Source organism: Hyperoodon ampullatus, assembly GCF_949752795.1.
Source record: "Hyperoodon ampullatus genome assembly, chromosome: 9".
Taxonomy (NCBI): domain Eukaryota; kingdom Metazoa; phylum Chordata; class Mammalia; order Artiodactyla; family Ziphiidae; genus Hyperoodon; species Hyperoodon ampullatus.
The window spans coordinates 24,129,141-24,156,528 of record NC_136922.1 but is presented as its reverse complement, the minus strand read 5'-3'; the positions used below and the strand labels follow the sequence as shown (position 1 = coordinate 24,156,528).

General features: G+C 53.5%; 1 protein-coding gene across 1 annotated transcript in view; it reads left to right on the top strand.

Moving 5' to 3' along the window:
* Window positions 1-1,735: 1,735 nt before the first annotated feature.
* TNS3 (tensin 3) overlaps window positions 1,736-27,388 on the top strand; it is a 129,411-nt gene continuing 103,758 nt past the window's right edge. Inside the window, exons 1-8 of the mRNA XM_079711393.1 lie at window positions 1,736-1,900; window positions 3,739-3,789; window positions 5,341-5,463; window positions 9,853-9,917; window positions 12,490-12,573; window positions 21,522-21,634; window positions 21,730-21,790; window positions 22,633-22,708. Of these exons, the coding sequence (XP_079567519.1) occupies window positions 1,751-1,900; window positions 3,739-3,789; window positions 5,341-5,463; window positions 9,853-9,917; window positions 12,490-12,573; window positions 21,522-21,634; window positions 21,730-21,790; window positions 22,633-22,708 (723 nt within the window). The 5' untranslated portion in view covers window positions 1,736-1,750. The remainder of the gene's footprint in view (window positions 1,901-3,738; window positions 3,790-5,340; window positions 5,464-9,852; window positions 9,918-12,489; window positions 12,574-21,521; window positions 21,635-21,729; window positions 21,791-22,632; window positions 22,709-27,388) is intronic.

Below are 27,388 nucleotides of genomic sequence, written 5' to 3'. Positions count from 1 at the left end.
AGGAAGCCTGGGCACCGTGTTATTTTATTCTGTAGTAATCTTAATGTCGTTTTCATTTTTAAAGCTAAATGCTCTGCAAAAAATAAATAAATAAATAAATGCTCAAAAGTGATAAATATCATGTTTATGTCTCTTTCTGGATGTAATCTCCCAGCATTAGAAACACTGGTTGTGGAAACATTCAATAAATAATTGTGTAGCTGTGATTTGAATGTGAAACGTCACATTGCGGGAGTTCCAGAATTGACTGTATCACAGGGGATGAACTCTTTGTTTTTTAATACCAGTGTCAAAAAATGTGATTTGATTTTTTAAAGTAAACAAAACTCTTTTACATTCATGTCTGATGCATAAGGTAGAGAAGAAAAATCTTGGTGATTGCTTGAATTCGAATAAACCAATTAAAAAAATACATTTATGATACTGGGTATTTGAAGATATTGTTTCTTTTAGGCATGATAATGGCATTGTAGATATTTCTAAAAAATATCTTTGTCTTTTAGAAATAAATGCAAAAATATTTATAAGTGAAATGACATATAATATCTGGGATTTCTTCAATGCAATCAAAGTGATGGAGGAGGTAGCAGGGAGTATGGATGGAAAAAGGTTGGCTCTGTGTCAGTTTTGAAGTTGGATGATTGGGTGCCTGGAAGTTTGTTAAAACCATTTGGTGTATTTTAAAAATTTTTTCAGAATTAGGCGAGAAATACCTGTAACAAGAGTAGTAAACAAACAGCAACTACAAACCCCTAAAGCTGGTGGTGGGGAATTTGATGGACTAAAACCGCTCTCCCGTGACTATCCTGCACCCTTCTGTGGTTTCACTGTGGGCTGTCACTGTCTTGGGGTTGACCCCGGCACCTCTCCGCTGGATGTTTTACCTTCCATCCCTGACGCCACCCGCAGTCCTAGGGCCCTCTCCTGGGAGGGGCTCTGGGGCCCGTGGTCCCCAGAGCACCGTCCTAGTGATGAGGGAAGCAGAGCCTGGATGCTGCGTGCAGGAAGCATTATCCTGGGCTCACTGGGCTCCGGGCTCTCCCCACACCAGCAGCCCTCCCCTCTGCTGGCTTCACTGCTTGGCATTTTTACCCTCCTCCAGGCCCCATCCTCCCATACCGGATGCCTGCCCTTGTCCGCACGCCCTGGGTTAACCCACGCGCGGTCTCAGCAGAGCCTGCGCACAGCCCTTCCCAGAGACGCTAGCGCTTGCCTCCCAGCTGCTGAGATTCCCTCCCAGCTCATCCCCCCTGCAGGGCAGGCCAGCCTCCTGCCTGGGCCCGCGGGCCCTCCACACCTGCCCCAGGATGCTACATGCAGACGTGACGAGTCACTTGCAGGTGTCTCTGCTCTGCCATCCCCGTCTCATGGGCTTTTCCCCTGCTGCCTACTCCTGACTTGATACCCAGAGCAAGGAAGGCTCCTCCCTCCAAGGTCCAGGCTCTCTGAGCCGACGCCCGCCCACTGAGGCCCTCCCTCTGCAGGCTCCCCATCAGGCCTGCTGCTCTGCAACGAGCCTCTCTTCCTCTGAGTATGCCCTGCTTGTAGCTTGTAGTGCCCCAGTCATGACCATTAAGGAAGTCGAGATGTGTGCCCTCCTGGAATGGGGCACAGTAAATTCCCAGATGCCTGTAATCAGGTCCAGGTGTGAACAGGAGTGAATGTCCCTGGCCTTCCGCTGTCCTGGCACCTGGCCCCTCCCCTGACAGCCTGCCGCGTGTCTCCCAGGCCTGCAGGGCTGAGCCCCGCCATGGAGGACGGCCGCGAGCTGGACCTCACCTACATCACCGAGCGCATCATTGCCGTGTCCTTCCCCGCGGGCTGCTCCGAGGAGTCGTACCTGCACAGCCTGCAGGAGGTGACGCGCATGCTGCGGTCCAAGCATGGGGACAACTACCTGGTGAGCGGGGACGCAGAGCGTGAGGACGGTGAGGGGACACCGAGGGTGGGGACCTTGGGGGACACTGAGTTTGCTGAAACTTGGCGGAAGCGCCCACGTGCGGGGACTGAGGAGCTTGCGGGCGGGAAGGCAGGCCGGTCACTCCGCAGCTCAGCGCCCTTGGGGACCTGGTGGATGGAGACAGGTGCCGGGGAGGGGGACGCACTGCACGGAGGCCGCACGGGCTGCCGCGCACGGCCCGCGGTGGTCTGGGGCGTCTGGGCTCCGCACTTGCGCCCCAAGGGCCGCCGGCTTCTGCCCCGGCTGCTGGGCTTGGCGGCCCCGTCTCCAAAGCCCCGTTCCTTCCCTCCTGCTGAAGTGAATCAGGGGACGGAGGGTGGGCATCCAGAAGCCGGCGTCTGTCCTGGCCCCATTTCAAACACACGTGAGGTTGTCGGATGGAGCCCCCAGTTGAGGAAAAACACGGAAGAGCAGAGTCTTCCTGGACGGCCTCCTTCGCCCCTTGCTCTTGTGTGTTCCCTCCGGGCCGGTGCCGGTCCGCAGGGGGGCCCTGCGGCTCCGTCTTCCATTCTTTGAGTTAAATGACAGCTTCTCGCTCCTCTCCAGACCCGCGCCTGTAAGGCCTCTTTATCTCCTCGAGGCAGGTAATCTTTACCCTAAATGACAAGGTAGTTATTGTCATCCTTATCAGCCTCCTCAGATGACTAGAAGGGCTGGGCGGGTGGCCCTGGCAGCAAAACAGGGGGAGGTGACCTCCGGGTGGCTTCCAGCAGCCCCTGCGTGGCCCAGCGGCCTCTCCTGCCTACGCCTGCCCGCGAGTCCTCAGCATGGCCTGGTGACAGGCAGGGAAGGCGGGGTCCAGCCCCTGAGATCACCCCAGCCCGCCCTCCTCACTCCCAGAGCCACCTGCCCTGCAGGAACGGTGTCCTCGTCCTGACACCTGGCCCAGGAGGGGGTCCCCTCCACGCCTTGTCCTTCCTGCCCCGCTCTCTGTTCACTGAGCCCGCGAGGGCCTGGGGAGCTGGGGCACTTCTTCCCTCCACACCGGCCAGAGGCCCCCTTGCAAAATGGCGAGGCTGCGGGCGCTCACCTTGTTTGGGGACAGGGACCTTTTTGAACAATCTGAAGAAAGACACGCCTGTGTGTCTTCCGTGGCTCCTGAGTTCAGAACCCGGGGTGAGTGCATCTCCTCCCCCGTGTACGTCTGAATTGTGCGCCCTGACAGGTGCTTGTGGGGACAGAACACCTCCCTGCCCACAGCTGTCTTGTGAGGCCACAGGCGTCGGCCCTCTGAAGAAGGTTCTAACGGGGCCCATGGTCCACGGGTGTAGGAGGAGACAGCTTGTTCTGGGGTAGAGGAACCGTGGGCCCTCACCCCAGGAGCACCCCTCCTCTCAGCTCTCCACAGTGTCCATCTCTGGAGAGAGAAGGACGGGGAGCCCCTTCTGCTCCAGTGTCGCCCTTATTTGTTCCTTTCCTCAAGGTGTGCTCGGGTTCCCCAGGCAGTTCTGCTTCTCCGTGAGCGCACGGGTCTCTGGGCTGCCTCGGGGTGTCAGGGCCTGGGCTCCCCAAGGACCAGGTGCCCTCCTTCCCGCACCTCCCTCCTCTGAGGAAGCCCAAGCTCTCTGGGGCCAAGTCCAGTTCCCTAGGATCTGTATGCTGTCATTATTTGTTTATTTTGTTTGCTTTTCATTCTGTGACAATTACACATCTGTACATTTCAGTCTTTTATAATCCTCTCTATCTAGAAGGCAAATAGCCTGTGAGAATGCAGTTGTATCCTCTTTGATCTCTGAGGACAATGATCAGTCTAATAGCTTCTTATTTCCCCTTTGTAGGTGTTAAACCTTTCGGAAAAGAGATATGACCTGACAAAGCTTAACCCAAAGGTATGGATCTTAGCCCTTTATATTCTGAGTTTTGTTAAATGTCCACGATGTTTATCCTGCTCGTGCAGAAAGGGTTTGTAGCAAGTCTTTGTGGAATATGACTTAATGACGGGTATTAGGAACTGTTTATATCCCCGGCTTATTTTTTTTATTAACATTTTTAGTTTGAGATAGTGATAACTTCACAGGAAAATGCAAAAATAATACAGGGAGATCCTACATACCCCTGACCCAGTCTTCCCCAGTGGTGCTGTCTTGCATAACTTGTAGTAAAATATTAATGCCAGGAAGTTGACATTGGTACCATCCACAGACTGCATGCAACTTCCACTGGGTTTACATGTAGCAGCTGTGTGTGTGTGTGTGTGTGTGTGTGTGGTTCTGTGCCATCTCAAATATGTAGATTTGTGTCACCACCACTGCGATCAAATCCAGAACATTTTCACCTCAAAGATCTCCCTCCTGCCACCTCTGTACATCCATGCACTCCCTCTCCATCCATTATTCTTTTTAACAGCAAAGATTTAGGGGGAAATTTTTAAGATTGCCTAAGTATAAGTTATGGTATATATGGTATATATATGCATACTGTATTCCATATGTTGGAATATTTTGCAGCCATTAGGATAAAAAAATTAGTAACATGGTGAATTGCCTGTTTTAATGCTCATTAACAAGGGCAGAATATAGAATTTATGTATATGCTAAATGTACACAGAAAACGAGTGTAAGGGATTCACCAGAATAGGCTTTTGCTCTGAGCGGTGGAAGGGGTGTAGGCCTTTCCCTGCTTCCAGCAGTTTTCTGAATTTTTCCATCATTTTACACAATTTGTATTGCTTTTATAATAAGACAGAGCTCTGCCTTCCCCTCCCCTCTTAAAAAAGTAAATGGAAAGCAAAAATAACAGCACTGCGTGGCCCTCAGGTTTAGAGCTGGGAATGTGTCAGGTGGCTCAGAGTTGCCGTGTTTTGCCCACAGACCTGCCAGGTTCCTTATCGCGTGTTGATGACTTTCTTTGTTCCTGAATTGTAACCCAGGTTTGAAGGCCTTCCTCCCTCCCTCCTGGACACATTCCTCTCCTTTGGGGAGCGTCACGTGTGATAGGCATCTCCCTCTGAGAAGTTATCTGCCCTTTGTGTGGAGGAATGGCTCTCAGCGTTTTCCCAAACTGCGATTTTAGTCTGAAGGGAGGAATTTGGGCAGCGCCTGCCAAGAACTCCTGTTTCAGATCTTGCTCGGCCTGGGCCTCTTTTCCCCATGAGCCACACACCATTAGCGGCTCCCGAAAGCCCTTTCTAGAATTGTCATTCCAGCTGCAGCAGAGCAGATAAGACCCGGGAGTAGATGTCTCGTGGGGAAAACATAATCCTTCATATTTTTCTTTCCAGTAAAGGAGCCATAATTCCCACTAAGTTTTAGAAAAGGAGCATGCAGCGTTGTTCTTTACTCTAAAATGAAATAGTTTGGTAAATAAAAAAAACCGTCATGAGATGGCCTCATAGGGCTTCTGGAGATGGACCCCAGGAATCCTCCTCTCTCTCCCCGCAGATTCTGGACGTGGGCTGGCCAGAGCTGCACGCGCCGCCCCTGGATAAGGTGTGTACCATCTGCAAGGCGCAGGAGGCCTGGCTGAACAGCGACCCCCAGCATGTGGTCGTCATTCACTGCAGGGTGAGCACCCGCTCGGGGGCCCAGGGGGCCCACCTTTCACTCTAACTTCCAGCTTCTTTAGGGGTTTGTGGTTAGGTTTTCATACTTATGCTAAGGAGGGGGGGCGGGAAAAGAGTCATCCAGCCTCCCAGAGTGTGGCTTCAGAATGTACAGGATGGAGGTCCCTGAATGCATAGCTGCACATGGTGAGGCTAAGGTTAGGGACCCCTGGGAGTGAATCCTTTCATTTTCATGCATTTTTTTTCTTTATTTTTTATTTTATTTTTTTGCTTTATAACAAATTTAATCAGTTATTCATATACATATGTTCCCATATCCCCTCCCTTTTGCGTCTCCCTCCCACCCTCCCTATCCCACCCCTCCAGGCGGTCACAAAGCACCGAGCTGATCTCCCTGTGCTATGCGGCTGCTTCCCACTATCTATCTACCTTATGTTTGGTACTGTATATATGTCCATGCCGCTCTTTCGCTTTGTCACAGCTTACCCTTCCCCCTCCCCATATCCTCAAGTCCATTCTCTAGTAGGTCTGTGTCTTTATTCCTGTCTTACCCCTATGTTCTTCATGACATTGTGTTTTCTTAAATTCCATATATATGTCATTTTCATGCATTTTTGTTTTTCATGGGGAGCGCTTTTTAAAAAGTGAAGGGGGCTATTAAGAGGCACAGCGTTGGGCTCTGTGTCGCCTGAGTTATGCTAGTCTATTGGCTGGACGTTGCGGGCAGGATGCTGCTGCAGCAGTCTTATGGTCCTTTCCAAGCAGGTCAGCCCGAAGGGGATGTGACATGTCTACCCTTGCAGGGTGACCGGGGCTGGCTGTGAGCACAGCAGCGCATCGTCCTGGCTGCCCTGACCTGCTTTGCACCCCTCCCTCCTCCTACCGCCCTCCCATCTTCTGGAACCTACCGCTCCTCTTACTTCTCCAGTTTCTCAACTGCCTTGGATTGTTTGTAGCCTCTTCCTGCACTACCCTGGATTCCTCAGATCTGATCCGTTTCCCCAGACACCTTGAGCTCATGCAGCGTGTGGGAGGAATGCTTTGAGAAGGCGGGGGTGCGGGGAGTGCAGTGGCTGGCTCTCCATCCCAGAAGAAGAGGGCTGCTCCCTGCTCTGTATATTTTACACCAAATTCTTATGACCATCAGGATGTCTCAAAAAAATAGACATTTCCACCTTAAAGTGTTTCTTCCTTCAGACTTTTCACACTCAAAAGCTGCACAAAAAACCTTTGCGTTAGGGACCTTAGTGTAAAAGAACCTTCCCTTCGAATGATCAGACTTTCTGTTTGAGTTTCCTGCAAGGGCACTGGGATCTGCCTGTAGAATGAGGAGGGTAGACAGTGGCTGACCATGTTCAAAGTTCCCACACTTGGGGCATTTGAGGGTCACTTGGCCAGGAGGAAAAGCCACTGGGTGTGCACAATGCGTTTGCTGCTCTCTGCTTTTATTCCTTAAATCTAACTTGATCTAACTAATCTAATCTAACTCACATCTAACTTGATTACATTCTCCCTCAGACAGCCAGGGAGTCCCATTAGTTCTCTTACTAAATTAAGTTAACACGTTATATTAAGGAGCTTCTCTCCACATTTGTGTTTTGGTGAAAACTTAAAGAAAGAGACTTTAAAAAAAAAACCACACAATTCTTGTCCATTAAAAAAAGTCTGTATTTTTCATTGGGCTCGGCTTGGTGATTTTGACCCAGTGAGGATAATACTGATGGGCCGTTGTTACCTAAGATCCCTTCACAGGCATGTGAAGCAGTGGTCCCTACCCCACCCGGAGCACCTGCAGTGCCTGACCCTGGGGAGAAATGCCCGCCTAGCGCACCGGGACCTGCTGCCAGCTGTGTCTCCAGAGGATTCAGGTCCCTGGACCTTGAGACGCACCACCTTCACCATGCATTCCATTTCAGTTGTTCACTTTTTTTTTTTTTTTTTTTTTTGCGGTACGCAGGCCTCTCTCTGTTGTGGCCTCTCCCGTTGCGGAGCACAGGCTCCGGACGCGCAGGCTCAGCGGCCATGGCTCACGGGCCGAGCCGCTCCGCGGCATGTGGGATCCTCCCGGACCAGGGCACGAACCCGTGTCCCCTGCATCGGCAGGCGGACTCTTAACCACTGCGCCACCAGGGAAGCCCAGTTGTTCACTTTTTTAATGAAACAAATTATAATATTTTTTTTTTTTTTTTTTTTTTTTTTTTTTTTTTTTTTGTGGTACGTGGGCCTCTCACTGTTGTGGCCTCTCCCGTTGCGGAGCACAGGCTCCGGATGCGCAGGCTCAGCAGCCATGGCTCACGGGCCCAGCCGCTCCGCGGCATATGGGATCCTCCCAGACCGGGGCACGAACCCGTATCCCCTGCATCGGCAGGCGGACTCTCAACCACTGCGCCACCAGGGAGGCCCCAAATTATAATATTATTTACAGCATCCAGGCCACAAGTGATGAACTTAGCTCACAGAGTTCTCTAAAACATATCCCTCTTCTAAACTACGCTTGCCTCTTGGGAAAAGTCTTGTTAGTGGGATTAAACTGGAACATGTTGAAACTTTTGGGGAACAGTTTGCTCATCTCTTGCCCTAATTCTGGTGGCCTATGAACGCTTTCCAAGATGAGCTAGAAAACATGCCATGAGGGAGAAGCCCTCTTGTGATTTGAACTTACAGATGTTGACATTAAGGGAAGTTCATCCTAGTTGCTGCGGGGGGTGAGATGGCTGACTTTCCCCCGAACCTGCCAGCCCTGCAGAATGTGCTCTTCCTGCCAGGAGCGCCAGGAATACCGTCTTGGCCTGGGGAGGTCAGACTAAGGCCAGACTGTGAGACCCGTGTCTCCCTGCTGGATACAAAGGGTGGTGTGTGTCCCCAGGTCCCCCCTCACACTAGTTTTGAGTAGAAATTGCCTGCGGTTCTTCTGGACAGGTTCACCCACCTCCACACGGTTTAGTCTTGAGTTTTTGGTGGAGGATACTCTCTGAGACTTGTGTAGTCAGCGATTCTGATTTTTGTGAAGAACAGACAAAAGCTGTTCAAGCCCTAAAGAATGTTGTTTGTGCTTGAAGACTTCCTGTTCGTATGTAACAAGCAGCCCTGGAGATGGGGGCAGTGAAGCCGCCCCGCGTGCCTGACTTGACGGGGCTGTTGTTCCCTGCAGGTGAATTTATACAAGAAACATACTAGTAGCTGCACAGTTACAACTGCAGGTGCCAGGGTTCAGCAGTGAAGGACTGATTGTGTGTCTGCACTGAGTTTCTATAAGGCGCGCCCTTGATGAGACAGAGAGGAGAACGCACCTGGGTGACAGTCACACGCCAGATTTGGACCTGAATTTCCTCCATCGTTCCCTTTCAAGGATAGACATACGATCTGCACGTTGCTGACACAGCCATTGTGGCTCATGGGATTCTAGATCAGGGGTTGCTGGCTCTTCTTGAAAGACCCAGACAGGACTTTCAAGGCTTTGGGGCACCACAGTCTACTTCCACCTGCCACTGCCATGTGGAAATAGACCCTGATGCCCCTAAACAAACAGGCGTGCTGGGTCCCAATCAAACTTTATTTATGATCACTGACATTTGAACTTCATATGATTTTCATGTGTCGTTGGAACATTCTTCTTTTGATTTTTCTTCAACTGTTTAGAAATGTTAAGATGGCTCTTAACTCATAGGGACACAAGTGGTGGGCAGAAGTGGCTGGCGGGCTGTGGTTTGCTGGTCACCGTTCTGGGTCACGGCCGTGTGTTTCAGAAGGTGGCAGTCCACGGTTCTGGTCGAGCTGGCCTGTCACGGAGCTGCGGTGCTTCCAGACACCTTCTCCTGTTGGCAATGTTGGTCCGAGGCCCTGCCGGGCTGCCTTGTCCGGGCTGTGCATGTCTGTGGTTACGGATTGAGTGATGCATTTTCCATGACGCTGCCTCGGATGGGGGTCCCCTGAGTGTGACAGGGCAGGGCTGGGTAGGTGGTGCCAGTGATGCTGGCATCACCCTGGGATCTGCTGTCCTGCGACTCTGGACTTCTCCGGGCTCTGTGTGCAGCCCTCAAAGCCCTCTCAGCCTGTGAGTGGGGCGTTCGGGTCTCTCTCACATGGGTGATTAAGTCACGCTAATTGCTTCCGCCCAGCACAGTTTTTTCCAGCCTCACTGGGAAATGAGGAACTGACTGGCCGCCTCTGTGCAGACCTGCCCTTGGGGGTGTCCTCGGATGTCCCGGATAGCACCTGCTCCTGCCATCAGCACCCCATATGTGTGTTCTCTGCTGAGTTGGGTGCTGCCGTCCCCCAGAACAGGGACCAGAGGAGGGTAACGCTGGCTTCCCCTCCGAGGCAGGCTCTTTGCCATCCTGTGAATGAACGAGTGCTTTCCTGTTCTAATGACCTCTCTTGTCTCCTGCAGGGCGGAAAGGGACGCATCGGCGTGGTCATATCATCTTACATGCACTTCACCAACGTCTCGGCCAGGTAGGAGGGAAGCGTGCTCACTGCCATGGGCATCGGGATGCTCTGAGCCTGGGTGGGCGGGAGGTGGTCAGCCTGGGAGCTGACCTGGAGGCCGAGGCTCGTGTCCCTGGTGCCTAGAAACTCAGCTGCAGCTAAGAGTTTACACTTGTGAGAAAGACACTTTCGTAGGTGTGCAGTGATTCACACTGAAGACTTCATGGAGGCGTCAAAGATAAAGTGAGTGCGCTGTCATTCTCTGACAAGAAAGACAGGGACAAACATTACCGTTAGTAAAGAAGAGCAATGCTTTCTCACTGGATGCCTCAGATTCTATACGTGGCCAAGGCCACGGCCGCCATGGTTTGCATGCATGGCTGCCATGTTTGTATGCAGCAGGCCTCTGGGAAGTACTTTGCATGTTTCCTTTTTCTTGCTCCATCCTCCCAGGTAATCTAGGAGCGAGCAGTCATTACTCCCACTTCACAGATGAGGAAACTGAGCCTTGGTGGACTTAGCTTGCTCATGATCTCATGGCCCGTGGGCGGGAAGCCCGGTCTGGCCGGGGTCTCAGGAGGTGCTGCCGTGGGCGTGTGGGTGCCGCCAGCAGGAGGCTGGTCCCGTCCACTGGGGACGACAGGCACTGCGAGGCCAGTGAGTGAGGCAGCGGCCGCATGCCAGCCCTCCTGGCGCTGGCCGTGCTGGTGGACCCAGATGCCCTTTCCAAGCACACGTCTCCACTCACACTGAGACCCAGTTCAGAAATATCGTTCTTTATGGGTTTTGCATCTGCGTTGGCTCTCTCTGTTCAATGGCCACTTTGTGAAGCATGAACTACTCCATTCTGAGGAAATATAAACCTATTCATATTAGCCGATAAACCCTTTCCTTTCTAGCGTTAAGGAGTGAAATTTGACTTTCCAAATGTTTTCTCTGGAAACAAATTCGGGAGCCCATTGCCTGCCAGGCAGGAAACCCAACCCCAGAGCAAAAATTAGATCCTTTCTTGGTGATAATAAGTACTTGTGTGTGTGCCAGACAAATTGAGATTCCTGGTCACGTCACATTCCTCTGCTAAGCCAAAGACATTTGGTCAGAGAGCAGATTTCACCTGCTCACAACAGCGCAGCTCTGTCTGGAACCAGAGTTCCATGCGCCGTGGGCAGTCCTGGCATCTTTGGAAAGCAGAGAGGCTAAGCTTTAGTCACTTAAAGCTTATCAATGACACTCTCTCTAAACGCACCACTTTTTCTGAATAATCGAAGTGTGTCTCAGCTGCATGTGTCAGGCAACTCACATGAAAGGCTCTAAGCCTCAGGGTCCTCACCTGGGAAGCGGGGATGATGGCTGTGCCTCGCAGGGTTTTGTGACGATTCAGTGTGTCGTTTCGTGTAAGACAGTTGGAACAGCATCAGTGCTGGTATTATCTCCTCACTAAAATGAAGTGACGTCACCTGGATTTTTGTAACCTGCTTTCCTAAATTAACACGCTTTCCTAAATGCCTTCCCTGACGTCATTTTAGTGGCTGCAGTAGTTCGCCACTCGATGAATAGAATATTATGTATTTTAGCATTTACCAATTCTGCCTATCCAGGTTGTTTGCAGTTTTTCTTTAGAATTTCAGTTGCTTCTGTCTAATGATCTTTTTTTTTTTGCGGTATGCGGGCCTCTCACTGTTGTGGCCTCTCCCGTTGCGGAGCACAGGCTCTGGACGCGCAGGCTCAGCGGCCATGGCTCACGGGCCCAGCCGCTCCGTGGTATGTGGGATCTTCCCGGACCGGGGCACGAACCTGTGTCCCCTGCATCGGCAGGCGGACTCTCAACCACTGCGCCACCAGGGAAGCCCAGGAATACTTTTAAATGTATAGGTGAGGGGCTTCCCGGCGGTCCAGTGGTTAAGACTTCGCCATCTAGTGCAGGGGGTTGTGGGTTTGATCCCTGGTCGGGGAGCTAAGATCCCACATGCCTCACAGCCAAAGAACCAAAACATAAAACAGAAGCAATATTGTAACAAATTCAATAAAGACTTAAAAAAAAAAATGGTCCACATCAAAAAAAGTAAAAATAAAAAGATAAAATGTATAGGTGAATATGTAACTATACTTTTTACTCTGAAAAACTTATGTGCTCTGTATGTTAAATATTCAGTGCTTAAGTGACCCTTGCTTTTGTGCACCCCTGCCAGCCCAGCCCCTTATTTAGACAACGTTATTATTTTAGATGGTTATTTAGATAGGACGGCGGGCCTGTGTCCACAGGTGAGAAAAGGCAGGCAGGTGACTCTCCCACCTGCCGTGTGTGCTGCAGAGAAAGTGCCACATCCTAGGATCGGGTGCTGCTGTTTCAGGGGGGACTCCAGACCTTGCAAGCCTGGCTTCCACTTGGCCCTGAACATCTTCCTGGGGAGATGAAGCCCTAGAAGAGACGCTAAAGTGGATATGCCCGGGGAGGGGGTGTAGCAGAATGGAGCTCTTAGTGGGTGCCAGCCACTCAGAACAGCCTCGGGGCCTGACTCATGTCACTCCCCCAAACCTGGCCTCCTGCGGTGGCCATGGAGTTAAAGCGTGTGCCCTCTCTCTCTCTCTGCTTTCCCAGTGCTGACCAAGCCCTCGACAGATTTGCAATGAAGAAATTTTATGATGATAAACTTTCAGCTTTAATGCAGCCTTCCCAGAAACGGTATGTATCTGTCCCAGAGCCAGAGTGAAAAAGTGAATGAGATTTTACATTTCAAAGCGTGTGTGTGGGGATGGAATGAATTGGGAGATTGGGACTGACATAAATACACTACCATGTGCAGTAAAACAGATAGCTAGTGGGAACCTGCTGTATAGCGCGGGGAGCTCAGCTGGGTGCTCTGTGGTGACCTGGATGGGTGGGATGGGGAGCAGGTCCAAGAGGGAGAGGATATATGTATACATGTAGCTGATTCACTTCGTTGTACAGTGAAACCAACACAACAGAAACCAACACAACATTGTAAAGCAACTGTACTCCAATTAAACAAAAACATGTAGGGACGGAAGACGCACCTCCCCTGACCAGCCAAGTTGAGGAGGGAAGGGACTGTCGGTGTCCAGTGGTGGAGGATGAGCCACCCTGCGTGTGGGTGCTGGGGGGTCCCCTGGCTGGCTCCGGCGTGGACACAGGGCTCCTCCCCACACGCTCAGCCATCAGGTCTTCCGAGCTCTCTGCTGGTGTTGGTGCCCTTCCTGTATTGGGACTGGTTGCTGTCTCCTGGACCAGGGGTCTGTGAACTGTGTCTGGATGGCGGATGTTCTGGGCTTTGCAGGTCACGTGGTCTCTGTCACGGCCACTCTAACAGAGGGTCTGTGGGCAGTAGGAAGCAGGTGAAAGCAGCTTATGTCCAGTAAAGCTGTCGACACACACGAGTTTGTTGTTGGCCAGCTTCAAAGGCCCGGGAGTCTTCTCTCTCCTCGGCCTCCCCTGGCCCGCCTCCCGTTCTCTCCTGCTCGGCGTGGCCCCCGGCAGATGCTGCAGAGGGACCCTGGGGAGCAGACTTCCTCTTGCCGCCCACTCCCAGGCGAATCCACGCTGTCACCAGGCCCAGGTGGAGAAGAACCAGAGGAGGGTCAGGTGTGTGGCCTGAGAAGAGCCAGCAGCCACTTGCCTTCCAGACCCACTTCTTCTGCAGATGGGGGCATGGAGCCAAGAACACTGCATTTTTATTTTAAAGCAAATGGCAGGGCATTTGCACAAGAATTGTCCGGGAAATTGCCAAGATGGTTTTCCTGCACCTTGCATCTTTTCCCCCAGTGCCAGAGGGCTGGACCAGCGGTCTTGGGTGGACTGAAGGTTCCAGGAGGCAGGGTCACAGGTATATTTTGGTCAAGAGCCGAGTCTCAGTATTTCCACTTGGGAAAGGGATTTCAGGGACCACCAGAGGCACCTCCTGCTTTGTCCCGGGTGTTTCCCATGGCTGGGTCTGTTTGTGTTCAGACCAGAGTGTCTGGTGGATGTAGGACCCACGGGTCAGAGCCTGGCCGTGCCCTGCTCTGAACAAGGGTCCCACAGGACATGTGAGCTGCCTGGGAAAACCGAGCATTTTATTAGTATTACAGTTAAACAGACCCTTGATCTATTTCGAACCATTAAGTGTCATTTCTTGGTTGAGCAGTTTCCAAAATGGTTACATTCATGTGAGCCCCTCTGTGAGACATGAGGGTAAACGGGCTAACCCACCCCAAAACTCAGCACGCACCAGGGAAGGATATTTGCCTCATTTTCTTCTTTTTCTTACTACTACTGCAGCTTTTTTTTTTTTTTTTTTTTTTGCGGTACGCGGGCCTCTCACTGTTGTGGCCTCTCCCGTTGCGGAGCACAGGCTCCGGACGCGCAGGCTCAGCGGCCATGGCTCATGGGCCCAGCTGCTCCATGGCATGTGGGATCCTCCCGGACCGGGGCACGAACCCGTGTCCCCTGCATCGGCAGGCCGACTCTCAACCACTGCGCCACCTGGGAAGCCCCAGCTACTGCAGCTTTTTAATACCATTGAAGGAGTGTGGAAAAAGGGAAACATCCTACTTTAACGTGCCCATGGTTCTCCTGCATCACTGAACGACAGAAGCGGTAGTATTTACATTTTATGAGGGTGGCATAGGTTAAATTTTGCATTCTGAGGCTAATCTCCCCGCACCCACAGATGAGGGGAATGCCAGCCCGCCCAGCGCCTGCATCGGAAGATGCTCGCCATCTCGTAATGAAGCGGGTGAACGACTGAGTGAATGTATAAGTACCTCTGGAGGAATATTTGAGACCCGGAGGATGTGTGATGGCTGCACTTGTGGGGACAGGCTCAGTGGTGATGGGACCCATCGCTGTGGTCCCAAATGCCCACAGGGGGAGCGTTGCAGGCTGTTTTAGGACTGAACTCAAGAAACCATTTTAAAATCCATCTTGTGGTGAGAGCTTGGGTTTGTGGTCCAAGAAGTTCAGAGCCTCAGCCGTAAGCCTCCTCCACCCTTCACTTAATTAATATTGGGTTTAAGAGCTCGAGAGGCAGGAGGTCCATTTGACAGGCAGCAAATTCTCTGTCACTTTGTGCCTCACTCCTAAAAGCCACCGAGCCATTGGCCTGCAGCAGCCTGGCCAGCAATGGCTCATTGGAGGTTGCTTGCTTCCAGCAGAATTCCTCGGGTAAGAGCCCTTCTCTCTCCCTGCACCTGTCGCCTTGAGCAAACCCCAGGAGCAACTTGTGGAGGCCCCGGGGTAACCTCCTGCAGGGCTGATGAGCCTGCTGTGTCAGAGAGGCTCCCATTAACTTGGAGGCCCTTTCACTTTGATAAGTAATTAAAGAAAATCCTCCTACAGCATTAGTTATCATCAGCATCATGGAAGGGATGAATTCAATAATGAAATTCTGACTCCTTTCCTTCTCCGCTTTTCCTTTCCTTCCATGAAGGAGTTGGGACAAGCGGGTCCCATCACTTTGAGTTTAGTGGGCAAATGACAGGTAACCGGCTTTTTCTTTGGGATAGCAAACCTCTCCTGAGGGTGTGCAGAAGAAGGGAGCCCGGGGAGGTCCTGGGCGGGGGCCATTCCTGTGTCCCGTGAGGTAGAGGGAAGGGAGGCCAAAAGTCTGGGCATGCAGACACCAGGATTGGATTCCTGGGTGTTTGTAATAGCTGGAAAGTTCCCCAACATTACAGCATTATTTGGGTTTTGATATTTCTGTAGTTTTTGACATGATGCCTTGAGTGTCTGAAAGAACCTTGAACTTGAAGCAAGAAAGCTGCCAAGAGAAGCAGATGTGCAGATCCTTTCTCCGCAGATGTGTCTTTTAGGGAGTGCGGCCGCTGAGGCCAGCAGGCACCCTGTGCCTCGTCCACTCCGCATGTCCTCCTGCCCCGGCTTGCAGGGCGGGCCCGAGGAGCGGGACCCTCCCTCAGGGGGGTCACCTGGAAGAGGTCTGAGGTGTGTTATCCTTCCAGCCCAGCCGGGGCGGGGAAGTGCTGGGGAACGTTAGGTAACCAGCAAGCCTGGGTCTGGCGCACAGGCCAGAGCTGATGGGGCCCTGCCCAGGTCTCCCTGCCTTCCGTGCTTCCCCTGCAGCTGTAGCCACGCTGAATGTATGGAGGTGACACCAGGAAGCCTTAGGGAGAGATGGGCTGACACTTTTGCTTACAAAAGTATCATTTCACACTTGTTTTCAGGGCTCTTTAAGCTTAGGTCGAGTACAATTCACATATTTAGGAAGATTTAGGGAAACTCCACATGTAAGTTTCTGCTTTGGAAAGAGGTTATAAAGAATGCAATGAACGACTGCACATTTCGAGCTGCTTTGGAACTTGAAGGAAGCATGTGCTCTTCTGTTAGTGCCCTGCCAGCTGCAAGCTTGGTTTCTTTTTTTTTTTTTTTTTTTGCGGTACGCGGGCCTCTCACTGTCGTGGCCTCTCCCGTTGCGGAGCACAGGCTCCGGATGCGCAGGCTCAGTGGCCATGGCTCACGGGCCCAGCCTCTCCGTGGCATGTGGGATCTTCCCGGACCGGGGCACGAACCCGTGTCCCCTGCATCGGCAGGCGGACTCTCAACCACTGCGCCACCAGGGAAGCCCAAGCTTGGTTTCTTAATCGTACTTGCTAGTTGAGACGAAGTGGGGAAAACCTCATCCACAGGGAGTTATTTCCCTCGAAAGAAAGAAGAGCACAGCTGGGAGACAGGTGAGCTCTTTGACATGTGTGGCTGTGAGAGCTGCGCTGACCAGGGAGGACTTTCTGTTTGGGGTTGGACACTGGGATGGGCTCTGAGAGGCCATCTGACACCCTGTGCGTTCATTCGTACACACCTTTCCTTCAGTGCTGTGGGTGAATATCACATAGACAAGAGTTGAAGTTCATCCTTTCCACAGTTTTCTGGAGGAAGTAATTGTGAACTCCTCGCCTTTGCTTTTCTTCCCTCTTATTTTCGGCCGTAGCCTGAATTTTTTTTCTTTGGCAGTGATGGCGGCTCTCCAGGTAGTTTCCTGCCACGTGTGCCCTGTTTACCTGTCCTCTCTCTCCAACGGTGCAGGTGGTGGCTAGCGCCACTGCTGACTGCAGCAGCAATTACAGCTTATATTTGCAATGAACTTTGTTGTTATCGGGCGTTTTGTATGTGATGTCTTTGGGACTTAAGGACAGCATTCTCTCTTCCAGGTGATGCTCAGGTGGCCTCCAGCAGAGCTTCTGAGCCTGCTCGTCAGAGGGACCGATGAGGGTGTGAAAGGGTTCTGGGAACAGCAGGATGAGGCCACGCCAATGAAAAATCCATGAAAAATAGGCTTTCCCGTACAAAGGTTTTCTTTATGCCTCCCCCATCACACACACTCATCGGTGGTGCATAGAGAGGAGATAGGCTTAATTTAGGGCATTGAGTGTCCCCTCACCCGCTGCCATGAGCCCCCAGGGGGCCAGGAGTGCCCCCTAGGCTGAGGCCACAGTCACTGGGGGAGCCGGGGCCGACGGCTGCTCAGCTGTGCCGTCTGGAGTTTCGGATTTGCCGGTAGTTGCCCTGGAGGAAAGCCCCGGAGATGAGCAAGGGGCCTGTGCTGTCCCCGGTGGCCATGCTGACCTGCCTGGGTTCTTGGTGGCGGGCTGGGGTCACAGGTGAGGCGCCCCCAGGCTTACGTCCGGCTCATTTACGTCCACCATCAGCCACAGACCTGTATTCATCACAGCTGGAAGGAAGGGACAAGGGTGCTGTCTCCACTCTGTCTATAAGCTTTACAAAAGTAAGTACATGTATGACCCTTGTCCCCTGTCCCTGTCTTAGGAGGTGGATGGCGGGGTGATGGGGTTGGCGTGAGGTTTTCTTTAAAGGCTGTTCTGATCTCAGTCAGGCTGCTAACAAGCCTTATGGTAAACTTCTGCAGTATCACAAAATCCAGAACTTGGACTCAGAAATTACGCTTGTATTGCATCCTATGAACAAGCACCCAAAATGACTTCAGCTCCACAAAGTTAGGCAGTATAATTGCTGGAAAGTAGCACTTCATTAATAGAAAATACCGTGAAATATAAAACAATTTTATATTTTTTCCTTATCAAGGAAGCATGTGAAGGAAGAAGTAAGTTGTATTTTATAATAACATTTTGCGTCTTTGGTTTACCTAAAATGTGAATCCATATAAAGCAGATTTCTCTAAAGGGCAGATGAGAAGGGCTTTTTTGCGCTGGTTACATGATGGACTGGTCAGGAGGGCAGGCGTCCGTTTCTGGGTCCCAGGCAGAGGACTGGTCACTCCCTCCCGTCTGTCCCTAACCCCATGTGAGGGCTGGCCCTTGTCTTCTGGCTCCTGCTTTGGGAGCTTGCAGGGAATCAGCATTCTTCTGTGGTAATGCTGACACGCCACCTGAAAGAAGCGCCTTCTCATACTCCCTCTGGCTGCTGGGCAACGGCGCCGGCCAGGCTGTGTCAGGGCAAGGGGAGGACCCTCCACGTTTACATCAAAATGTAAAATGGAAACTGACCCTCACCCCCCTCCGTGATGCCTGGTCTGTGTGCTCGTGGGTCCCTTGGATGTCCAGAGAGTGAAGGGCCACCTTGCCCAGAGAGGTCAGTGTAGAAGGAGCGAACGGCCAGGCGCCCACAGAGTAAACACAGCAGCTGGGCCACAGACAAGGCCGAGGAAGCGGGTTGTCTGGTGACCAGTGCTGGAGGAGGAGAGACTGCTGTCCAGAGCAGGTGGCGACTCATGACCCCAACTCAGCGTCCGTGATCCCTTTTCCTGTGCTCATGACCTGGCGGGGGTGGGGTGGGGTGGCCGGAGAACCCAGAAATCTGCAGTGCGTGGCACTTAGGTGATAAAAAGTAGCTGGACAGGTCACCTGAATATTCCCGTGTCTGCACGTCTGCTGTCGAGATAGAAGATAAAATGGAAGGCATGTGGAGCCATCTGGTGGCCAGGCTTCTGCAGCCACGGCCCGGCCATGTGGCTTCCTGGGCCCTCCAGGGCTTGCATCTGGCCTCTGTGACTTGGGTGAGCTTTTGTCCTCTTCCAAAAGGGAAGAGCGGTTTGCCACCAGGAAAACTGAAACACTGGGAGGGGCCCCTAAGCTGAAGTGAATGTTCTTTTCTAACATTATTTTCTAAAAGGATAGATTTCAAGTAGACTTTCTAAACTTTGGTTTTAAAATTGACTAGAAATTTTCTCTTGTTCAGTTTCCTTTGTATGCGAATTCGGCTGCTTGAGATAATGGACTGCATCTGAATTGCTGGTGTAAATTAGATATTTTTAAAAATTTAGGTGTATTTTTTTTTAAGAAGATGTTGGGGGTAGGAGTTTATTAATTAATTTATTTTATTTTGGCTGTGTTGGGTCTCCGTTTCTGTGCGAGGGCTTTCTCTAGTTGCGGCGAGTGGGGGCCACTCTTCATCGCAGTGTGCGGGCCTCTCACTATCGCGGCCTCTCTTGTTGCGGAGCACAGGCTCCAGACGCGCAGGCTCAGTAGTTGTGGCTCACGGGCCCAGTTGCTTCGCGGCATGTGGGATCCTCTCAGACAGACCAGGGCTCAAACCCGTGTCCCCTGAATTAGCAGGCAGATTCTCAACCACTGCGCCACCAGGGAAGCCCAGGTGTATTTGACAAATGACATTGTGTAAATTTAAGGCTTACGAGATTAATTTGTCACATTCATGTATTGTAATACGAAAAGCCATTGTCACCGTACTTAGCACCTCTGTCACGTTACAATAATTATCATTTCTTTTTAGTGGTTGGAATAATTAAGTTATATCTCTTAGCAAGCTTGATAATTATAATACAATATTTACTACACTGTGCATTGTATCTCTAGGGCATATTTACTACTTACTGCGAGTTTGTACCCTTTAAAAATTCTGTCCTGTCCCCAAAGCCCCCAGCCCCTGGTAACCACCATTTTACTCTGTTTTTAAATGTTTGGCTTTTTTAGATTCCATATATTATGAGTGATATCATACCACAAGGAGATATCACCTCACACCTGTTAGAATGCCAGTCATCAAAAAGACAAGAAAAAACAAGTGGTTACGAGAACATGGAGAAAAGAGAGCCTTTGTGCACTCTTGGTGAGAACGTAAATGGGTGCAGCAACTATGGAAAGCAGTACGGAGGTTCCTTAAAACATTAAAAATAGAGCTACCATACGAACCAGCAATTCCACTTCTGGGTATATATCTGAAGAAAATGAAAACAGGCTCTTGAAGAGATATCTGTACTCTTATGTTTATTGAATGTAGCCTTATTCACAATAGCCAAGATATGGAAACAACTCAAGTGTCCCTCAGTGGATGAATGGATAAAGAAAATATGTGTGTGTGTGCGTGTGTGTGTGTGTATACACACACACACACAGTGGAGTATTACTGAGCCATAAAATATAATGAAATTCTGCCATTTGTGACAACATGGATGGACCTTGGGACATTATGCTAAGTGAAGTAAGCCAGAGAGAGAAAACCAGAATTTTTTTAACCTAAGTAGGCTGAGCCTGACTAGCGTTCAGTCCTAGGGAGGAGGGGGGTGGTCCCTGGTCCTCCGAGGGGAGTGGACTGCGGTGGGCTGGCTGGAGGGTATGGAGGACCCTGTGCCGGCCGCACAGCCTGGTGGTTCAGTGAACGCTCCCTTCCCGCGCCTGTGTGGCTCTGTGTAGTCATTAGAGATGCACAGAGATGTTGGATATGGTAGGGTTTGGCTCTGCTGTGGAGTCACACATTCCGGGTGGCGGGAGTGGCCGAGGCCAGGCAGCATCTGAGAACTTGGCAGGTGTGTGCCCACTTGGGGTCACAGCTGCCACCTTGTGCCCCGGGAGGAACCAGTGAGGCAATGCTTCCAGGGTACAATCTTCTCTCTAGGCCGCCAAGCACCCATGCAGGGCGCGGGGCCGTCAGCATGGCACGCAAGGCTGTGTGTGCTGTTCAGAGAGAAGGCAGGTCTCCCGGCCCACGGCAGACGTGCACTGTGCCGCTGAGATGGGCCTTGAGGAGGGAGGGCACAGAGAAGCCAGAAGACGGGAGGGCAGTGCAGCTCAGGGGGGCTCGTGCCCTTTATGGTAGGGGCGGCTCTCACAGTGGGATGTGGCATCCGAAGGCTTCCTGTGGGCTGGGGATGCGGACTCCAGCCTCCCATGAGGCTTCCTAGTATGAGCAGAAGGCGGGATGGGTGGGACTGAGAGTTAAGCCGAGTGACCTTCATGCCCTCAGAGGTGTGGCTTGGTTCAGAGAGCAGGCCCATGGGACGGCAGGTCTCTTGCTTTGCCGTTCTCTGTGGGGAGACCGTGCCAGCCCCGTGGCCCAGCCCTGCCTGGCTGTGGGTTCCATGGACAGAAGCGATACCACCTGCACTCGGGGTGCAGAGCAAAAGGCGCCGCGTGGGGGGGCTCATGCTCAGGAAGCACCGTTGGCTGTGCTTCCAGGTCATTGGCCATGTCAGCGTGGAAGGCCCAGAGATGCCCGGTGGGCTGTGGGCTCGGCCATGCTCTGCAGGGTGTGGGCCAAGGCCTGGGGTGCGTACACCCTCCTTGCTGTGAGCAGTTAGGATGGGTTCTCTCCCAGAACCCCCGGAAGAGCAGGCGGGTTTCCTCATCGCCCTCCGGCCCCACCTGGGCTCGGGAGCTGTGCAGGAGCCCTGAGCCGGCTGCCTTTCGCAGGTACGTGCAGTTCCTCAGTGGGCTCCTGTCGGGGACGGTGAAGATGAACGCCTCGCCCCTGTTCCTGCATTTCGTCATCCTGCACGGGACCCCCAACTTCGACTCGGGCGGAGGTGAGTGTCTCCCACGGGGTGAGGGTCTCGAGATGCGCCGCCTGGCGCTGGCCCTGAGTTCTGCGTGTTGATAGCCGATTCTGCGTGTCTTTCAGCGTGCCGGCCCTTTCTCAAGCTCTACCAAGCCATGCAGCCTATGTACACGTCGGGGATCTAGTAAGTGTGGCTGCTTTCCTGGGGGCCTCCGGAGGGCCCGGGGGGGAGGGGGCCCGCTCCCGGCTGTCTCTCCCTCTGGAGGGGTGATGGGGAAAAGCCAGGTGAGCCAGGAGCAGGGGGCAGAGGGGAGCCGTGGCTGCAGTGCCCCCGTCATCCCGCCCAGCAGGTGTCTCGCTGCGGTCACACAGTTGGCTCTGTGAAGGGACGTGGACGCTGGGACCTGGGGAAAGGAGAGGGCCGCGCACACCGTGTGGAAGTAAACACATCAGGGTCTTGGGGCAGGGCCACGGTGGTCTCCCTTTCTCTCCCCTTTGCAGTTTAGACAAAGGTCAGGCAGACATTTCCAGAATATGTACTAATTCTAGACTTATTTGCTTTGCTTTTTTTTGTTTGGAGAAGCGTTTTATGCACATCAGTGGAAAATGAATAAAGGTAAAAAATGTTCTTAGCATCGTGTCGTCACTCAGAATGAGCTGTTACCACGTGTCCGGACTCTTGTTGGACCCAGGCACTGGTGACGCTTGGGCAGCCTCACCCTCTGCTTACCACAGAGGCTGCTGGCATCAGCGCGCCAGGACCCTACGCTGCGCGCTCCATCGTGCACGGGCCTGGGGTGGGCCGGCGGGCACTGGCTGTGACGTTGCTATCAGGGCCCTGCTTGGCCCTGTTGCTTTTTCATACGTTCTTGGGACTCATTTTCATAGGAGAGAGTCTGAGGAATTGGATTCCTGGGCCAAGCAGGATATTTTGTCTAATTTCAATTGTGGGATTGCTTTTCTCAGAATGTATTTCCATTAAATCATGAAATCGCATAATGAGGTACCTTCTCATTTATTCCAAAGCAACGTCGGCCCAGAAAACCAAAGCAGGATCTACATCGCCATAGAGCCAGCCCAGCTCCTGAAAGGGGACATCATGGTGAGTGTCACGGCCTCGCCTCTGCTGCTAGTAATCATACCTGGAAAGGTAAAGCCAAGTTCATCTTCAAGCAGGAACATGAAACCCACCTCCCACCCTACCCCTGCCCCGAGAAAACCTGAGGGAAGAATGGAAAGTAGACTTTACCTTAAGACAGTTGGTTAATTTTCTGAGTCAACCTATTTTAATGAAAGAGACAGAACAAATTGGTAGAGCCGCTTGCTGTGTGCACCCTTGAAATTACAGTCCTAAGTCAGCCACTGCGCTTCCCAGGGTTCCAGTTACCTGAGCACAATGTGCAGTCTTAACATGACCTAGGCCTTCCAGGGGTAGGCATAGACATAAAATGTTTATTAATCATTAGTGGCCTAGGTGGGAAATATAGCTACTGTATTGCAGCTTGGTTTATGACTGAAACAGTGATTTCTCCAGATAGGTTTTTTTTTTTTTTCGTACGCGGGCCTCTCGCTGCTATGGCCTCTCCCGTTGCGGAGCACAGGCTCCGGACGCGCAGGCCCAGCAGCCATGGCTCACGGGCCCAGCCGCTCCGCGGCATGTGGGATCTTCCCGGACCAGGGCACGAACCCATGTCCCCTGAATTGGCAGGCGGACTCTCAACCACTGCGCCACCAGGGAAGCCCTCCAGATAGTTTTGATTCTTGGGGTGCTGCTTCTTGGTGCAGAAGCAGCACCCTGCCCTGTTCCACCTTTGCCTTTTATCTATCTTGACTATAAAAAAGTGCATGCATCTAAAAAAAGAGAAATTTGTCTGAAATAAGGAAAACCTTTAAGGCACATGTGTGCTTCCAGCAGGCATAGAGTAGCTCTCCTGTAATCTGTTTGAGGCCCAGGAGGACACCCCGTGACAAGAAGATAAGATGGTTCACAAGTTGCATTTTTATTTATTTTAAGTGGCTCATCCAGAGTTTTTGAGGAGTCTCGTTAACTTTTCCTAATATTTTGGGTTTTCCACCCTCTCTTCGTGGTTTGGTGAACTCCCACCTTGCCCCATCCTGCATTCTCACGAAGCTCAAGTCAGTGAGGTTCTCAAAGATGAAGATCCTGGGCGCATTCACAGCTGATGCCCCCTTTGCGGGCTCCCCAGGGGACGCCCCTTCCACTTCCAGGCCTCAGGGGTCTGTGTCCAGAGAGGCATCTGCAGGCCCAGAAGGTGCATGAGGGGGAATAAGAAGCAGACCAACAGCAAAACGGCTCTGTTTCCAAGTCACCACGTTGAGCACTTTACAGTCATGGTCTTTCACCCTCCCTGCGACCTTGAGATGGAAGAGCCAGTATCCCGTTTCATAGGTGGGAAAGCCGAGGCGCAGGGTGGTTGCTACATTTCCACGAGCCTGTTTTCTCAGCCACGGTGTTGCACTGCCCCGAGGAAGGAGGGCTTGGGGCTGGGTTCTCCTTCCTGGCTCTGCACAGCAGCTCGTGGCCTCCTCACCTCTGTGGTTAGGAGAGAGGGGAGGGACGGGGCAGGGGAGGGATACCCCTACTCTTGTGCTTCTCTACCCAGCATGCAGCCCTGGCTGAGTCTCCTTGGACCTCCCGGGATTGTTGGGCAAAGGGCTGAGCACTTATTGGGCCCTGCTGTGTGCCGGGCACCAACCAGGGCTTTACCTGGCTGTGACTTTTGTCTGCTCATCAGCTCTGTCCTCTGGGTCTAGTTTTCCGGCTTTAAAAAGGAGGCCAAGAGACCCAGAGCGGCTGCGAGAGGGCGGAGCTGCTGTTGGGACGTGTGTCCAGCCGGGCATTGCCCCTGGTCTGGGAGAGGGCTTGGAGTCGGCATGGCCAGGCTGGGTGCTCCCTGGGGTCTGGGATGAGTAGTTGGCCGAGTCCCTTTGTGATGACCCGAGGGCGGGGCTCGCCCCGCAAGAAAGAGCACCTGATTGTGGGCTGGTGGCTGCAGGGTCTTCCCGAGGCAGCAGGAGGTTGCCAGTCCAGAGGCCGGTGGTGGCGAGTCACCTCATCTGCCCCGGATCCCTGCGCCCCTCCCTCCTTCCTCCTCCCTCCCTCCCACTGTCTCTTCCCTCCCTTCTTCCTTTCGTACTATTAGTTTATTTGTCCAGAGGTCCCGTTTTGAATGTTTTGAGCTTTCTGAACGTCTGAGTTGGGCCCCAGCACAGGAAGGAAGGGAGGGACGGAGGAACGTCTTGGTCCTGAAGGAGCCTGGGGGGGGAAGTGGACGTCTCGCAGCCGGACATCCAGAGAGCGCCGCAGCGTGGGTCCCGATGGCTGGGGCCGGCGGCCGGGAGGTCCGGCCGGAAGCGCCCTCAGAGGTGGGCGTGAGGCCCTGGGCAGGGGGTGCAGCAGTCCCCAGGCCTTGAGGGTGCCCTTGTGGGAATTAGTTGTCCTGGGAGGTTGAAGCCAGATCGTGCAGGGCTTGGATTTTGCCGTCTTCTTTTGGGAAACGTGGTGTTAGCAAAGCTCTTTTCTGTGTCCTGAAAATGCCCTGAACCACCCCTTGAGAGTAACCCTTATAGGACTGTGACTTAGAGAAGTAGTGAGAACGCGGGGGAGAAAGCCCTTGGTCTCGAGTGGAAGGAAGGAAGCCCTGCAGCTACATACGAGCGACAGCAGATTGGGAGCCGCAGGCCCAACAGGGGCATCACGCAGCCGGACAGGCCTTGGGTCCCACGCCCGGGCTCCCAGCAGGTCTACGGCTTAAGGGGACTGGGTGGCCTCAGACGGGTTTTGTCCACGCTTGAGCCCCCTTCTGCTGCATGAGGACCGTAGGCAGGCTTCGTGGGGATGAGATGAGCCGGGGCAGCCGGCGGAGGTGAGGGCCCCCGAGGGCCCCTGAGGCTTGGCCTGGGGGCGGCCACCACCTCCCCGTGCCCCCGGCGGGCGATCGCCTACCGCGCCTCACCGCTGTCCTAGGCCCGCATCGGCACCGCCGCCTGTGAGCAGGGTGCCTACCTGAGCATCACGTGCACCCAGCTTCAGCTGCGATGTGGTTGAGCAGGCGGGTGGGGTCGTTCTGAGGGGACCCGGGTGGGTGGTTGCCGTTTGGCCCTGGGGAGCTGGGAAGTGGGGCGGGGGGAGGAGGCGCCGGCAGACACGCTTGGACTCCGCGGTGTCCACCAGCCGGGGCCGCTGCGGGCGCGGGGAGCCGTCCCCCGGCACGCGGCGAGCTTGTCGAAGCCGGCCCTGCTGCAGCAGGGAGGCACCAGCCTGGGAGTTTGGGCCGCGGTCGCCTGCACCGTCTGCAGATGAAAGATGGTGCCTCTGGGCACCCATGGCCACGTGAAAGGCGCCTGTCGCCGCGTGTGCTCGGCCCATGGCTCTTTTCAGGTATGTTGGTAAGTGGCTTCGAGCCAGTGGCCAAATGGGACCCGCCCTTCCCTGTGCCTGCTTTGCTCCTTCTCTGCGGGAAGTCCGCAAGTGTGATTATTAGGCCCTGCTCGAAAAGTTTCATTTCCAGCGGACACTTGGGAGTCTGCTTGGTGCTGAGTGGGGCATCCTGAAGCGCCAGCTGCAGGTGAAGGCGTCGGGCCAGCGAGGGTTTGGGGAGCACCTGCCCGAGACCTCTGGAGGCGTGCAAGGCCTGGGTGGGGAGGGTGAAGGGTGGACATCAGTGTGGCTAGGGGGCCGTCAGCCTAGAGCCGTCAGAGTGAGTGGACCCCTCCTCCTCGTACAGCGCTGGGAGGGGCCCTCACGGTCACGGGAGAACAGAGGTGGGGTGCAGCACAGGCCCAAGTGGGAGGAATGGCAAGAAGGCTGGTGTGGGCCTCAGCACGTGGGCCACTCCCCTCCTCAGAGGTTCTGGGGAGGGAGCACTGGCCCCTCTCTGCCCGGCGATCAGGCTCTTCCTCCCCCGTGGGCACCCCTGCCTCTGCCTGCCCGCTTTCTAGTCCAGGTTTTAGCAAAGGATGGTTTCCGCCCAACCGGCCCTGCCCTCTCTCCTCCCTCCATCCCCGCCCTCCCTCTGGCCGCATCCCAGGGACTGCATCCCCGTGGCCGTGTCTGTGGCACTCACTGTCATGTGGGCCCTTTCTCCTTGTGGAGCCCCTCTCCCGGTCCCCCTCCGGCTCCTGGCGGGTCTCGACGCTGGTGTCCTCTGGGCATCCGTCTCTCCCGAGAGCTGCTCCTCTTGGCCCCGTGTCTCTCTCACGGGGTCCACGCTGCCTCTTCGTCACTTCTGCCTTCGGTCCTCGGGCCTCAGGTTCAGCCCTCGGTGCCTGCCAGCCTCCTGGCCTCCATTCTGCTGCTTTCTAGGACCTTCCCCACCTGTTCCCCAGACTCCGTGTGGGAGCTTCGTCCTGGCGTCCCCTGGCTCCACTTCTCTCGTCAGTCGTGCAGATCCTCCACCCACATGGATCCTGAATCCCCGAGCCCTGGCCCTCACAGCGTGACCCCGTCCAAGCACGGCGTTCTGCAGCCGTGGCCCAGCACCCTCCCCGCGGGGGGAGGAGAGGGTCCAGTCTCCTGTATGTGGCATAGGATCCCCTGGGTGTCCTGCCCCCTTAATCACTTAGCCCTAGAGATCTTGTATTATCTGGTTTGTTCTGCACACGGCCCCATGGCCCTTTCTTCTGGGTCTTGCTAATGCCTCCCACCCGTGTCACCCACATCAGGCACGACTGGGGCACATGGCTGTGCCCTCCCTGAGGCCGTGTTTGATGATCTGTCATAGGTGGGTACCTCGTCTGCCTCCCTAGTGGATGCCCAGCC